Genomic DNA, 17,401 nt, shown 5'->3' on the forward strand with positions numbered 1-17,401 from the left:
TGGTCTCCTTCAGCCTCTGTCAGTACCTTCGAGACCCTGGTTGCACATTTCGCTAGATTTTGTCACAGGTCTCCCGTCATCTGCAGTCAATGTGGTCATTTTGACCGTTGTGGACCGGTTTTCGAAGGCTACTCATTTTATTCCTCTGCCCAAATTACCCTCAGCCAGAGAGACAGCGGATGCTGTCATTAATCACGTCTTTCGGATTCATGGCCTCCCGATGGATGTGGTTTCTGACAGGGGGCCTCAGTTTGTCTCTAAATTCTGGAGAGAATTCTGCCGTTTATTGGGGGTGACTGTAAGTCTTTCTTCTGGATTCCATCCTCAGAGTAACGGACAAACTGAAAGGGCCAACCAAGACCTCGAACGTATGTTGCGATGTTTGGTTTCTCAGAATCCCAACTCTTGGAGTCAGCAGCTTCCATGGGTGGAGTACGCACACAACTCATTGCCAGTTTCCACCACGGGCCTGTCTCCGTTTGAGTGTAGTTTAGGTTTCCAGCCACCAGCTTTTCCCAATCTGTAAACCGAAATCGTGGTCCCCTCCGCCCAAGGCCCCTCCTCCCACCAAGGCTTAAGCCGATCGCCACAGGTCTAAGCCTCCCGTTTATGTCGTCGGTCAAAAAGTGTGGCTTTCTACTAAGAATATTCTCTTGCGTTCCGTATGTAATAAACTCGCACCTAAATTTATTGGCCAGTTCACTGTCACCAAGATCATTAGTCCGGTGGCAGCCCGCCTCAAACTTTCTCCAGTGTACAGGAGAATACATCCCATGTTTCTAAATTAAAGCCCGTTTTTCATGCGTCTCGTAGATGGGAAGGTTACGGTCCAGAGGAGAGAAGTTGGGTTCCTGCAAAGGACATATTGGATCACTCTCTCATCGATGATTACAATCGACAGGTAAGCTCTTCTGGGAGAGGAGGTACTGTAACGGTTGTAGGTGTGTGCGCACTTCTGAGTGTCTGTTGGTCACATGGTTTTGTTTTGGTGTTCCACGTGTGTCTGTTACGTCAGTGTTAGGTCACGTGCTATGTGGAGTCCGGCTGTCCTGATTAGCCTGCCAGCTGCGACTTATTTCAGCTATATTTGGACAGCACATCTCTTGTCTCGTGTCAGTTCGTTGTTATTTTGATATGCTCTTTGTCTGTGTTCAGGGCTGCTGTGGGGTACCGTCTGACACCCAGAGCTACTCAGTTCCTGTCCGTTTTTCCCCGATCCCTGTTCTAGCGGGATACCTGATCTTTGTTTGTTTATTTTCCGTTTTATTTTTGAACTTGTTCCCATGCTATATTGACTGTGTCAATAAAGTATTATTACTTGCACATTGGATTCTTCTAGCACTCATTCTCGCGTTACAATTTCATGTAAATCATGAAGGTAAGAATAAAAGACTTACTTGACAGGAATTCTATCCTTCTCTGGGTCTAGACGTTGTTCAAAATGTATGCGTTCATCATCAGAGTATCTGAGGAGAAAGTAAATTCTTCTTTGCATTTCAGTACCATGCTTCTTCACTTGTGTAGCATGCCATCATTCAAACAAAAGTAAGTAACTATAAAAAAGCTTGTCGTTTTGGCGTGTACATTTTTACCTGGCTCACCTCAGTTAATTTCCATATGAACAAGCACACTCACTGAGGGCGGGATCCCGTTAGCTGTAATGAGGCGATACAGGATAATCCGTACCAGTCCTTACTTTTATACGGATTACATTTAAAGAGATTATTTGTTTTCGACTTGATTTGGTTAATGCAAAAGTAGACACATCAAGCTTTATATAGCTATATCTCTCATGCCTCTTTGTTGAGTATTTGCAGAGTTTCTGTTCAATTTAATGACGTGTTTTTCTTACTACAGTCTGCATGTTGCGTGCGTCTCTTGCAGACGATTGTAATATCAAAGCCTCGTGGGCATGGTAGCATTAACTCTAATGAGCTCAGACTGGGAAACTAGACATAGCGTTGGTTGAAGTTTCAGTGCAATTTACTGACATGTTTCTAAAAACAGTTCGCAGAGACAGAAAAAAGAAAATGCCTACACTGTTTATTATCCATATTTTGCAAAAGCACACGTTTGTTGTCATTGTAAGTGCACACGATAAAAACTCACCTAACAGATTTGATTCTTATCTGTATGATCAAAAGTGAAAGTGTAATTTTAGTTCGTTTCAATGTTATGAGGAGAAGACGCATCAAAACATGTATACGCAGTCTTTGACCCCTGGGGTTAAGAGGTGTTTTTTTTTCAATACATACAGTAAGTAAAAAAAAATTATTTAACAACAAAAGTATAACTATTTTATCTTCAGAAATTGTATTTTATTTTTTATAATAATTGCCTGTTTGCGAACTACCCAATTATAGTTCAACTGGTATGACTTCAAGGCACCTTAAGCTACATTTTCACTTAACCTTATTTCCTTCCATTTCTCACTCTTGAATCTGCAGGACTCCAGGGCTTACTTCCACTTGCTAAACCAGATTGCACCTAAAGGTCAGAAGGATGGTGAAAGTCGTATTGACATTGACATGTCCGGCTTTACCGTAAGTTCATATTCAAATTACACAATCTTGCATCTGTAATTCTATGTTTCAGCTACCAGAATGTGTAAGTTGAGTTCTGACAAATAATGCATGTAGTAGTGTGTCGCCATCAGTACTGAAGGGTGCACTTTTAACAGATTATCAAAGCTTCAATTCAGTTTATTATAAGTAAGAAAAGAGGAAGTTCATGTCAAATTTATAAAGATGCACTCAATGGATAGTGACCCTAATCTATGATGATTGGTCCGATGACCCAGTCTGTTGCGATTAGTGACTGCATACAGCATGAGACGAAAAGGAAACGCACACCACTGTTTATCAACAGTGCCTTGTCCAGAGTACAGGGTATGTGTGAGCCCAATGCTGAGAATCATTAAAGGAATGCAATTAAACACCAGCATATTATTGTATTCTTAACCATAACCCCAAGTAATAGGGGATTGCAAGCTCAGAAATGCATTTAATTTGGTAAAGCTGAATTGGTTTTAGACGTGGTATGTGAATAGCCTCTTAAAGAGTTAACAAGAGAGTTAAAGTACAAGCCGCGCAGAGCAATTATGAGTTATATACATATTTTTCAAGCTAAAGAAAACAAAGGTCAACCATTTTAATCTCACACTGACAGGTTGTGATCCAGATGTAGAAGAAACTGATATATATATATATATATATATATATAACAACTGTGTACTGAAAAGTTAAGTTTGTATTAAAAAGTGGTGGTGACAGTGGTACTTTTAACTGGGGACAAGCTCTACAGTATATCTGCACTAAATAATACAATTATTTAAAACAAATAGGCTGTACAATTTAAAAAATAGATTAGTTAGACATGTTGCAAAAACAGTATAAATCATGAGCTAAAGATGAGGATTATGTCACTCCTTACTTGGTCGAGAATATTTTGGCTAAAATAGTCTTATTGAAAACTGATGATCTTACTAAAGATATCAACCTCAAATTTAAAAATGTTATTTTTCAGATGAATGTATTTGGTTTCATAGCAGATTTATTACGGCCAAATTTTCTAACAGGTTGTGCCACCATATTTGCACTTGTCATGACTGTGATGGTGCTAGGAGGTAAATTACCAAAGAAAATAAATAAAATAGGAGAAAATATCCAAAGACTGCAGCTCTGCCTTTTTCATATGACTGGGTTTCCCAACTGAGCCTGGTTTCTCCCAAGGTTATTCTCCATTTCGGTCAATTGATGAAGTTTTTACTCCCTGCCACTGTTGCCTTTGTCTTGCTTGGTTGGGGTAGGTGGCACTGCTCTTCAGTGCATGATCTTTCAATAGACATTCATAAACTGTTTTTCTACTTGTCTGATATTCTAAATATGTCCCAAAAACTGAAATATTGGGTCTCCTTCAGTGGGTCAAACAAGTGTAAGGACATCTTTTTGTGTCTGCATATGGATGTTTTCACAGACAAATCATGATTCATTAAAATGCACTATTTATTTTAAATGTACAAACGATTCAAGAACAACTTATAACACATGTAAGCAATAATTATTTACGGTTTATACGTATATATAATAAACCTACTAAATAACTAGATATGTTATTTACATGGTTGGTGAAATGTAACTAGTGATAGATAGCTAGTCACAAGGGAAAATGAATATATGGACATTCATTCATTTCCTTTTCGGCTTAGTCCCTTTAATAATCTGGGCTCGCCAAAGCGGAGAGAAGTCCGAAGTAGTTCTCCGAATGTCGAGAAGAATTTTATCAATGCTTGAACAATCACAGGTGCTGTGATTTTTTCTTAGCGGAACAGCTTCAGGAAATCTAGTCGGTGCACACGTTATATTTAGCAAAAATTTATTACCAGATTTTGTGTTGGGAATGGCCCCACACAGTCCACAATTATGTGTTCAAAGGGACCGCCAATCATTGGTAAGGAAGTCAAGGGCGCAGGCAGGATTCACTTAACTGCTTTCCCACTATCTGATAAGTTGCACCCTCACAAATCCTGTACACAGATTGCTCTTTACAAAGTAATCGCTCGTAATGGCGCTTTGATACAATTTATCTCAATGCAATGAATAATTACATTGAAGCCACAGAAAGTGTCATCCGACAACTTTAATTCTTGTCTGCAACAATAAGATTGCAAGGCCCCAGTATCCTGAAGAATATTTACCTTAATCTGACCTTCACTATTCTCAGACAATGAAATAAATCCTTCCACAATAAAAAGTCTGTAATTATTATCAATTTTGTCATCCTCAGGTGCTTTAAAAACAGTGTGAGTTTTTAAAAACCTACGCTTTTGCAGCTGCTGTTTTTGTTTTAAAACTAAACATTCAGCTATGACATGACCCTTTTTATGACAATAAAAACACTCGCGTTCTTCATGAGTCATGCTAGTTTTTGATCGACTGGGTTTGTGAAAAATGAAGTTGGGATTTCTCTGTACATGCAGGTGCAAAAACATTCTTGTGTGTTAAAATTAACTCGTCTGCTAGAACAGCTGCTTGTGACAAAGAGGTAACCTTCTGTTCATTAAGGTAAAAAACAACTCATTCGTGCTGCAACTTTTAAATTCTTCTATTAACATCAATACTTACAATGAGTCAGCAACCTTACTAGCACTGCACCACTTATCAAACAAGATTCCTTTCTGCCTTGCTAATTCAACAAAAGTCTGTGCTGAATTTTTCTTACATCCTCTGAATCGCTGTCTATAAGCTTCCGGAACAAGCTCATAAACTATCCTTAACTGCCCAATAGTGATCAAACTTCTTTAGGTCAATGCAAAGAAATGACTCAATGGCTTAAAAGAACAAAAATGTGCTTATCTATGTCAAATGCTCTCAGAGCTGGATCAGTAGGCGTGGACACATCAGAGGAAACAGGCATGAGCAGAATTGGGCTGCTCAGCTGAGCTGGAAGAAATCTTCATCGCCTTTAGATCTGTCGCAGCTAAAGCTGTTTTTCAGCCTCGATTTATAATTTGTGTATCTCTAAATGCAAATTTATTTTAACCTTATATGCTTCCACTTTTTCTTGTGCCTCGTACTGCAGACGGGCTAAACTGACTTTCAGTCACGCGTCATCTTTTAAATGAGAGGAAATCGGGGAGAATGGATCAAAAGCTGAAAAGGCGGCCTTCGCCACCTCATTGACATCAACTTGACCATTACAATCATCCTCAGCACCCGGACTGAGATGCGCCACAGCAATGTCATACTGGCTCATATTTTCACTAGTATCCTCGATAACATTTGACACAGGAAGAAAATTTTTCTCACGGACATTCAACAATATCCTACTCTTTACTTCTGCCTTGCGACTCTGTTTGTTCAAAACCATCTAATAATGGTCAGCAATCAATAATAAATATTGCTTCCTACAAATATTAGTCTGTTCTGCTGTTGGTTTTGTAACAAAATTCTGTAAACTAAATACCTCCAAGACACAGACTAAACAAACAAGTAACACTTTTCCGCATACATATGTAATGTGCAATACACAAATTAACGCCAATTGCCACCAATAAACACATAAATCATCACTATTTCAGATTTCATTTATTAAAAGAGATCCCAGACAAGCCCCCATTTAAATGTTACAACTTTAAAGTTTAGCTCTAGGGGTTAAAAAGGGTAACATTTTGATGTGAGTTAGTGGCAAAATAGCAAAACGACAAGCAAAAAAAAATGCAAAAATAAGGAAATTTATTTACAAAAGTGAAAAAAGTCAAACAACAGAAATATTATGTACAAGTTGGAATCTCACAAAAGAAAATAAATCAATTAGTGTATGTTCTGAAGGGGAGAAGAGGATTTCAAGCAGCACCAAATAAAAGAAAGCAACATAACAAAAACTCCAAACTAGCTGAAAATTACCCTTTGAACTGCATAACAGAAAATAAACTAACAAAACATTTTCAGCATTTGCACGCCATATTTAAACTACACTTCAAACAAAAATATACGTAGACAACTTACAGTGGGTGAAGTTTTCTGCGTGTTGCGAGGTGTATTTCACGTGACGCCTAACCTCCTCAGTTCCCAGGGGAATTTAAATACCATTGATTAGGAATCATGAAATTAGTACATACAAAACAGTAACAGCGCACCTACACTGAAATGAGAACAAAAATCAAACTCTAAAGTCACATCAGCATAATAGCACATAACACAAGCCAAACACACACACAGAGCAAAAGGACAAGCAAGACAAAAGCAAGAGAACGAGCTTCCCCACTTGCGTCCCTTTTAAATTTGGGCTTCCTTCTTGATTGGCAGTGAAAGTGATGATGTCACAGAAAGTAATGAAAATTGACGTCTTTACGGACGAATGGAAAATTGGAGTGGGAAATCATAGGAAAACTGACAGATCGAAAAAAGAGAGGGAGAGATAGCACAAGCAAAACCCACAGGGACATACATAGGGCTGTGACGAAGGATAGCATGGTCTACTGTGTTGAAAGCTGCACTCAGATCTATAATAAAAAAAAACTGCTGCCATTATCACAAAATCACTGGCTAAAAGTAGATCATTTAGCATTTAAGCAGGGTGGTTCCCATATAACCAGTTCCCATATAAGCCAGATGGGAAATCATCAAAAAAAATGGGGTAATTTGGTTCAGAACTACCTCCTAAAAATGGGAGTTTGCAAATGGGCCTGATATTGTTCAACTCAAGGTCCATTTTTAATTAAAGGGAAAACTGCTGCTTAGATAAATAAGTGTTCATAATGGATAGGATACTAAAGCCTTAATACGACACTTTTTTTTAATTGTGGTGGAACAATCTAGAGGAGAAAATATGCTTTCATGTGGTTGACCAAGTTCAATAAAATTGGAAGGGGAAACTTGTTCAAAACTGTTAAATGAAGAATGACTCAAGGAAGAATATTTTAACACTATCGGAGGGGACAATATATTATCTAATATAATTTATTTGACATGAAAAATTAAATTAAAAAGTGAAAGAAGTAGACTTTGAAAGAACTGGTACTGCTGGATTTAACACAGAGTTAATTGTGCTAAAAGCTCTCAGACAGTGAGCCGATTTATTTATTAGGTCTGAGAAATAGATGTTTCTTGCTGCTTTGACTGCATGCTGGTAAGGGACAAGAGTATCTTTTAACATTTCATAAGAAATCTTTATTCTGTCTTTTTCCCATTTCCATTCAGCTTTCCTACAGGCTCATCTAATAGGTTCAGTATCCACATTAAACGGTTGTTGTTGGTTGTGGTAGTTGTAGGTGACCTATATCAGCCTGGGTGCAGATAGTTTCATGGCAGAAATTGTACTCATCCTCTTTCCAATGTTTACTTATGATTACAATTTATTTAAGTTTGTATTAATATTATATAGAAATATGTGTCATTTTTAATGAATTGCAGTTTTAGAAGTCATTTAGGTCTATCACTTATTTTCAGTAATTTTCTTTTTATTATTATTTTATAGAATTATCAGGAAGTCACATACTCTCACATTGTTAATGGTGTGTAAGCATTACAGTTAAATTTTGCAGAAATAAAAATAAATATAACCTACTTACAATGCCTTCCATAATTATTGGCACCAATGGTTAAGATGTGCTATTTGGTTTCTAATATATCTTTTTTTAACAATATATAACCAAAATGCAACAAAAAAAACAATCTTTAATTGAAGTCCATTTACTAAGTCACACATTAAGAACACTTTTTTTCTTTCATAATATCTTGTGTGCAACAATTATCTGCAGGTTTTGATTTAAAATTTCAAAGAGTGCATAATGCCATGCACTCTAACAAAGTTCCCAGGGCCACTGGAATAGAAACAGGCCCACAGCATCACAGATCCATTATACTTACCAGTGGGCATGAAGTGCTTTTCTGCATACTCATCTTTTGTTTTACACCAGACTCCCCTGGTGTTTGTTGCTATTTTAAGTGTCATCTGACCATAGCACATGCTCCAGACATGTACATTTGTGATTGTTGTTGAGAAAAGGGTTTTTCCTTGACTCATAAAGAGCTTGTTGGCATGTAGCTAGCATCTGATGTTTTTTTTATGGAGAACATTTTTTTATGTAATTCTCTAAAAGCGAACTGTGGAGTTTAAAAAAAAAAAATTCTTACCATCATCCACATAATTGTGGCACTATATAGATTGCAAAATATATTTGATATCCTGTAATAATTTTTTCTTTTTATTTACTATGTGTGCGTGCATGAAACATTAGGTCATGAATATTTACCTGAAAGTTTCGGAAAAGTCATGGTTTTGTTTTAGTAAACATGTGTATGAACCCTGTTTGTATTTTTTTTTAGATTTAAACCTCGGTTGGATGTTTTCATTCACTGGGAGCTAAGTTACACACTGCATGGAATGTAATTTTCAAAAACCCATAATTTGGGACTTTTTAAAAAATGTTTAAAAAAGAGAAGTGTTGCTTTTCAGAGCTTTGAGACATGTTCTTTTATTTGTACAATTTGGGCAAACTGAAATTGTCTAGACCACAAAATTAATCTTTATCTTTTACCTTAATTCACACAGGCAGTTTCTTTTTATACTATTTATTTGATTTGGTTCTTGTTTTACTCACTGACCCATACAACAGCATAGGACAATGTTTTGCATCTGAGGCTTAAGTAAATTTATTTGCACTGAAACATATTTGGCAACAATTCATGTTTTTACTGGTGTGTGTGTGTGACAGGAGAAAGACGACCTGAAGAGGGCTGAGTGTATGCTGCTGCAAGCAGACAAGCTGGGCTGCAGACAGTTTGTTACATCAACTGACGTCATGTCAGGCAACCCTAAACTCAACTTGGCCTTTGTGGCCAATCTTTTCAACAAATACCCAGCACTGACAAAACCCGAAAATCAAGACATAAACTGGGGACTACTGGAGGGTGGGTATTTGTTCATTATTCTTGTTGATTTATTTGTTGTTTTATTGTTGATGCAAGTAATTCAAAGAGAGGTGTCTGATTTTACTAATTTCCTAAATTCTGAACACTGCTCCCTCATGTGGTATAAACACAAAACAACTGATGTTTCATGTGCAGTCAGATTTAAATATGATCATGGCATTTTTGCAGCAAAAAATGGGTATAAGTCAAACAGAAAAATAAGTCTTGCTTCAACTCTCAGATAAATTTAGTATAGTAATGGGTATTTGGCAATGTTTATGTGTTTGATTTTGGCAACATAGATCTACACTGCTGCTGGTTTGATTATTGATAAAATCAAGTACCAAGACCTGGTACTGCCAGTATATTCACAGACCTTATTTCTGAGCATATGATAAAGTCCTGCTGCAAGCGTAACCTTAGCGTAACCAAACATGAACCCCCTTTGCAAATCTATAGCTGGGGTGGAGGAGGGTTTCCAAAAATAAGCTGCAGATTTTTAATGGAAGCAACTTTTAATGGTTTTGCTTCATGGAGCAGAAGGAATTTGAATGCCGTCATGAAGCGTCAGTTGCACAATAAATGAGAAGTGGATTGCAGTACTGTGTCACATCTTTACAACTCCATCTTAACGTAAATTTACACAAATTTGGCTGCATACATAACTTATTATATTTCTGTTTCTAGTTTACACACATACAGGTCCTCACAGTTGCAATTTATACAGTTACAATCAATACAGAATTGATTCTTAACTTTTGAAAATCTATTCAGAAATACTACATAAAGAATTGTGATGCATCAGTGAATCTTTTTTTCTCTCACACCTAATACTAACTGGAAATGTCTCACTTTGAGGATGTTTGAGATGCTGTGAACCAGCATTTACAACAGCGTGTTCCAGTGCCTGGTGGAGGTAGATGGATTTTATTAACAAAGGAGAAGTGCTCACTAACACAGATTTAGACAAATGTGTTTTGATTTAAGAGGAAAAGGCCTTTTTTTGCACAGAAAAGGTTTTAGACAACCTCAAAGTGAAACACTGAATAAATAAATACTGAACAATCAACACCCCAGTTGAGATTTCACTCTCTTTCAGTGGCTTACTCCTTATGAAGGAGGAGGTATCCAAATTTCTCCTTTGCACCCATCTCATAAAATGCCCTCTGGACTGAATCGCCTTACACATACTGCAGGACATTTCAATTGTACTGGCTCTAACACACATAATTAACACTTCATTTCGCACTGGCAAATCCCAATTTTACCCCCTTAGTCCTTCCCCTTTCCCAATTTTCTTTAGCTTGAAGGCGTAGGGCTAAGAGGGGAGGGCTACATGCCCCTCGAAACTGAAATTTTTCAGGACCACACTCAAAACCAAGGTGTAGCGCATTAAGCTCATAAAATTCTTTTTTATTGGTTAATAATTAATAATAACAAGATATTATTTAATTATGAACATTTGGGTTGACTTTATTGGTAATAGTAGCCGAACTAAAATTACATTAAACTGAACTGCTCGTCTGTTGGAGCTTACAATTTATTTGTATATTAATTCAAAGATCAATTAATTTCCTGGTCTGGAAGAAGAATTAATCTTACTACATTAACAGATTAGTACAACCTGTTGCTTTATCTTTGAGTTGAAGTAACTTGTTCTGTGTGTAAAAAGCAAGTGTTCCACGTGGTCTTAAATATTTAATAATGGTAACAAAAAGGTATAGACAACACATATTTTTACAAGCATATAAGATAGAGAAAGAGAAAGAGTGTGGGTGAAAAGTGCAGAGAAGGCCCCAAAAGGAGAGATAGAGTGAGTTGCAAATTCAACATCAATAACCTAAAACCACTCATCAAAGAAAACTGAATCATCTTGTTTTAACAAAGGACATGATAAACTAGCATATCCGACTTGCATAGTATCTTTTTGTCTGTGGCTTACACAGTGTGCATGCTGGCCTGGAAGCTTCTTGATGAGTTACTGGATGGTCTTTCTTGATTCTGATCAGTTGATCAGCATTGCAGCAAGCTTGTGAGTTAAAATTGTCCTTGAAGGTCTCTGAAGAGTTACAAAGGCCAAAGCCAGGCCTCTGCTTAAGTGAGTCCTGAAGCCTGGGTTACATTTTTGAAAGAGGAGTTGAAGAGAAGTGAGGATCAGAGTGAGAAGTGTTCGAGAGAGCCGGTACTGAAGAGCTTAGAGAGCGCGTAGAAGAGGTTCAGGTCCTAAAATAGGTTTGCTGATGTCATAAACTCAGTGGTTGAGTTAGTCAATGGGATGTTGCCTTCTAGTCAGTTTTATGGCTCTTTGTGTAGGCTTGGGAGTTACATGTGCTTGGCAAGTTTCATTGAGATGTGTTAAAGATTTTAATCAATGTGTTACAAGTACCAAAATACAATGCATACAGTTGTTCTCTAAACCACATTAGCTATGCATACATATCAAACACTTATGTGATGGTATTTGAGTCTAAGTTCTTAAGCAATAGTTCTAAGGGTTTTAATACCAAGAAGATTGACATACTTCCAGTAAATCATCAATAAACACTATTTAGCACAGACATAGCAGTCTACCTGTGAATAAGAACACACAACAACTTTACTAACATTCTAAAATATAGAAATAGCTATTAAAAGAAATGGTCTAGTTTTTTTCCCATGTGAGTGTGAAAAGTCTTTAAAGCTAGCCTATCAGAATAGTAACCATGGTAACTCTGTGCTTAGGTATGTGACATGTGACCTCCCAGTGGGGTGGGTTTCTGGGGGCTGCTTAAAAGTTTATGTAATAATGAAATACGTCGGTTTGATCTTCCTTCAATCGTTACAAAGGGGTAAGAAAATTTCCTAAAATACACCATCTACAATGGCTGCATGGCTGAACACGGAACTCAGGAGATGCACAAATTAGTATTTTTTGTCATTATTACAAACTTTTACAAGAAACAAGCATATGTTTTAATAAATTCAGAATAGCGATCGTGTTTTACTGTCATGTTAAAAAAAAAAACGCTAAAATAAAAAATACTAAATTTCGCTTTCTATAATCCATAATAATAACTACTGTATAGCAGGGACAGCAATGTCCCACAACATTCTGTCACTCGATGACACTCGAATACCCTGTCAGAAAAGTCTAGTGGCTGGGACTGACCTTTTTTCAGTGTCTGGTATAATGTTAATGTTGTTTTTGTGTGTTTACATAGATGATCACATTTTATCTCAATATAACCTGCTAGATATAAACCAATCAGGCTTCAAAGGTGGACATCCCACTGAGACTGCACTACTTTCAATCATTGAAGCACTGCACTGAAGCAGGTTCTAAATAATTCATTATGCTTTTATTGGACCTGTCTGCTGCTTTTAATATGGTGAATCACCAAATTCTACTTTCCACCCTCTCCTCAATGGGCATCACTGGAACCCCGCTCTGCTGGTTTGAGTCTTACCTCACCGGCAGATCTCGTAAAATCCCACCACCTCCCATTATCCTCCACCTAATCACTCAATCTTCCTCTTCGGATGTACACTCGAGACAGGGGAGGGGGAATGTCTATGTAGCTCAAGTCGAGGACAGGAGGTTCGAGCGTGCTTTTGAGCACAGGAGGTAATTTACTGCAATACATGGTGGCTCAGTGGTTAGCACTCTCTCCTCACAGCAAGAAGGTTGCTGGTTCCAGTCTGCTGGTTTGGCATTTGTGGAGTTTGCATCCGGTTTTAAAGTCCAAAGACATGTGGTATAGGTGAATTGAATAAACTCAATTGGTCGTAGTGCAAGAGTGTGTGTACTGTACTGGGTTGTGGCTGGAAGGGCATCTGCTGCGTAAAACATATGCTGGAATAGTTGGAACTCTGAAATAGAGCCGAAGGAAAATTATTGAATACACTGAAATATATTATGCCAAGATTTGATAATTTCACCATGTTCTGGATTTCAGAAATGTTGCAAAAGTGTTACATGATACCAAAAGTTTGTCTTTGATACGATACCTTAATTAAATATCCCCATACCGAACTATATTAAATATCACTGTACTGTTTTTATTTTATATTATTTATTAATGAACAGGTGTTTGCTGTCTGCTGAAACAGAGTTGAACCATTTTTAAAAAGTAAAACAAATATAGAAATAAAAACTGTTTTATCATAAATAAAATTGTTGCAGCTTTGTTTAAAAAAAAGCCATGGACAAAAGTGCAAATAACAATTTTGGTCTGGTTCTCAAGAAGATGTTGCTTGGTCCTCACTGTTCATGACACAGTGATCCTGTCATATACATATTTTATTACATATTTAAATATTACTATTGGGGTCAATGACGTAACATGCATTTCTAGCTGTCCATGATGTCATCTACTATGGGTTTTTGTTAAAGAGATAAACATTTATGTTGTTCCTCTAACAAGATATTATTACAACATCCCATAGCTTTAGATGATGTTTACAGTTACATTTTTGTCATGTGGTGTGACTGTCCGAGTTAGGTGTGACCATACTGATATGAGAAAATACCTCACCATAGCAGATTTGTTGTGACATGATTTACACAGTCTCATAAAAAATGGATCTGCACAATCTTTTTATTTTATTTTATTGTAAAGATTTATAGTGAAGTCACTATCATTTTATATCAAATAAAAATTGTCACAATATATGACAATTGTAGACCCAGATACAACAATCTGGTAAAAAGTCACATTTTTAATACAAAATTTAAAAGTGAAATTAAGGGTAAGTTTTTACTTATTGGCTTGACTGAACTTTGGAGAATGTTGTTTTCTTTTCAGCCAATTAACACAAAGCAGCACATGTGTCCATTTATCATGAATGTAATGTGGAAAAGCAAGTGATTAAGTGTATAAACATTGTTTGGCAAATTCATACATGATTTAGCAATTCATTCATGTGATTTCCATGATTTGGTGCACTTGTGTCGTGTATGAATTCACTCAATTGCGCAGCAAAACAGAGCAGACCGTCATTAGCCCCTTTCACACATACAGAACTGGAAAGGTCTGTATGTGTGAACAGGCCCTCTTTGAAAATACCGGTAAATTTGTTCCGGCAATTTTACAGAAAGAGAAGTTGTAACATTACCGGTAATTTGCCGGAATGCTGCGCTGTGTGAACGCAGAAGGAAAATTATCGTAAAGAGTGGGTTCACACTGAAGTGAGACGTCTACTCCAGCCAATCAGAACACTCAGACGCACTCACATTTGTGCTATTTATGAAAATAAAAGCCTTTTATTTTTTTTCAGACACATTTAGCTGCTAGATGTTAGTCAGCTCATCTCCTTCTATGTTTACAAATTCAAGCGCAGCTGTTTAGAGCTCATTTGTAATTAATGATGTCAGAATTTACCTGTATTTTGGAATCGGTGTGTGAATGGTCTTTTCCAAAAAATTCCGGAATGTCCGTGCCTGTGTGAACAGTGCTTTTTTGAATTTACCGGTAAAGTCGTTCCAGTAATTTTCCGCATATTTTCAAAATTAAATAATCACATTTAAATTCTTTTAAAATAAAAATCAGGGTGACGTGGTGGGGCAGTAGGTAGTCCTGTTGCCTCACAGCAAGAAGGTCACCGGTTCGAGCCTCGCCTGGGTAAGTTGGCGTTTCTGTGTGGAGTTTGTATGTTCTCCCTGCATTCGCGTGGGTTTCCTCTGGGTGCTCCGGTTTCCCCCACAGTCGAAAGACATGCGGTACAGGTGAATTGAGTAAGCTAAATTGTCTGTAGTGTATGAGTGTGTATGGATGTTTCCAGAGATGGGTTGCAACTGGAAGGGCATCCGCTGCGTATAACATATGCTGGATAAGTTGACGGTTGATTCCGCTGTGGCGACCCCAGATTAATAAAGGGACTAAGCCAAATAGAAAACGAATGAATGAATTAAATAAAAATCAGTACACAGCTGTAACCATTTAAAGCGCCTTTGATTAACCCAGAATAAAGTCCACCTGTTCTAGTAGTCATTTCCTGCAAGGGCATAGGTTTGCACTTGACATTGATGGGGACGGGTGAATCAAAAATGTTATGATAGATGATAATACATTTGAATTTTAAAAATAAGTATCTTTTCATATTTTTTTATTCTAATTTTTCATTATTTATAAAACTGTAATATAAAACGTGCAATTTAAAATGCATATTTGTAAATAAACACTTAAAATAGTAAAATAATATGGTAAGCAATTTGACAAAATGGTTGGAAATATTTTTTTAGTACATAAAAATTTATGATAACCATCCAACAAGATAATCCAGCAAATTTGTTCTTATAATGCCACTAAAATGCAATATTTTCACTTCATTAATAAATAGAAAATCAGGCGAATAACTGCAAAAAGGTTCAGTTTTTAGAAAAAAATAACCACCCCTTTCAATAAGACAGCTATAGGCCTGATAATGTGATGTTAAAAGAATGTTTATTAACTGATAAAGAGAGAGTTTAATAAAGACTTCTGTTTATTTTAGCCATAGTGCAAATAAACATGTCTCATATGTCAGTATTAATAAAAGATGGAGCACAGGCTGTAGTTTTTCTGACAAATTGTTTCAACCAAAATTGGACATGCTCTGTGAGATTTGGAGAACTGGCAGGGATCATATACTTTCAGATTTAGCTGTTTATTCTGCAGTTAGTTTTCAGGGCATATTATTCACAGACAATATCAGTCTACTATAATGACAGACTGTGCATTAAAGTGAGGAAAACACAAGCATTAATGGCATTATCATGATGGACTCATTCAGAAGCAAACTTGAGTTTATGTGATTTACACTTTTCGTTGAAAAAAACTAATTTTTTCCAGGAAAAAAACTGCTTTTTAGCTGCTGCAATCCTCACTTGTGTGTGTCCAAAGACATGAGAATTTCTTTCTCAGTGCACATGAGCATGAATGTCTCAAGGTTCTTCTGTGTTAAAGTGCTTCTAAGCCTGTTTTTTTTTTTTTAACAAATTTCACTATTTAAAACTTCTCTCACAGGCTACTTGTGTGATGGACAAAGTTAATAGCAACTTGTAGGCAAGTTCAATCACATGGTAGGCATCAGTTAGAAGATTGTACTGACAGAGAATGAGATGGACACAAATGACACAGTTTTTACAGGAGGAAAAAGGTTTGCTCTCTAGTTCTACATCCTGCTCTTCCATGGAAGGATTAACATCACTTCCTCGTGGCATTTCACTAGCTGTCTTGACAATGTAACCCTCCAGAGGGGACATCTTTAGTCTGTTCCACTGAGATGCAAGCCTGCACAGTTCACCACATAATGTGCCAACTGTTGCTCTTTTGTCAAATTTAAGCAGACGTTTGCTTATTTCTTCCAGAGCTGAGCTTTGGAGTCCATTTTCCCTCACATGAGCAAAGTTTCTAGGGTCTAAACAGGCAAAATCGGAGCAAAGTTTTCCATTAGCAGAAAACCGCCTGTGCATACTGTCTATTACTGTGTCTATAATGGCATTGTGTACTTTTACCCTGAAGTCAGCATCTGCTGATGCCAGTCGCTCATCTTCTGCAAGCTCTCCTGGCATCTTTTTCTTCTTTCTGATCCTTCTCTCAGAAAGGGCAGTCTGCTCTACAAGCTCACACTCTTCCTCCTCTTGCAACTTTTCATTAGCCCATTTCACAAACTCATCAGCTGCACACTTTACTCCTTCAAAGTCCCTGGCACACTTGCTGAGACCCTCCTCTGTCCCCTCAACCAGACACTGAGCTGTGATGATATCCATTCCCCTTGTTTGTAGGTAATTTGAAAGGGGGGATGTAAGCTCCAAAATGCTAAGGAAGAGTTGAGCAGTGAGCACCGTCTCATATTTCAAAAGGACTTCCATGAATCCCTTTGCCTTGGCCCTTACAGTTGGCTTTTGCTCTTTATCTTTTACAAGGGTGTGTAAAGTCATAAGTAATTCAAAAAACAAGGCTCCCTGAGGATTCCGGAAGCATCCAAACACTTTACTTAGTGCCTGATCCTTAGCCCACCACCTAGTT

At 37.2% G+C, this 17,401-nt stretch overlaps 1 protein-coding gene across 1 annotated transcript in view; it reads left to right on the plus strand.

Moving 5' to 3' along the window:
* Window positions 1-17,401, plus strand: part of pls3 (plastin 3 (T isoform)) — a 63,301-nt gene that overhangs the window by 33,791 nt on the left and 12,109 nt on the right. The window contains exons 9-10 of the mRNA XM_056471751.1: window positions 2,448-2,543; window positions 9,218-9,413. Coding sequence (XP_056327726.1) covers window positions 2,448-2,543; window positions 9,218-9,413 — 292 coding nt within the window. The remainder of the gene's footprint in view (window positions 1-2,447; window positions 2,544-9,217; window positions 9,414-17,401) is intronic.

This window comes from Danio aesculapii, chromosome 14 (genome assembly GCF_903798145.1).
Source record: "Danio aesculapii chromosome 14, fDanAes4.1, whole genome shotgun sequence".
Lineage (NCBI taxonomy): Eukaryota > Metazoa > Chordata > Actinopteri > Cypriniformes > Danionidae > Danio > Danio aesculapii.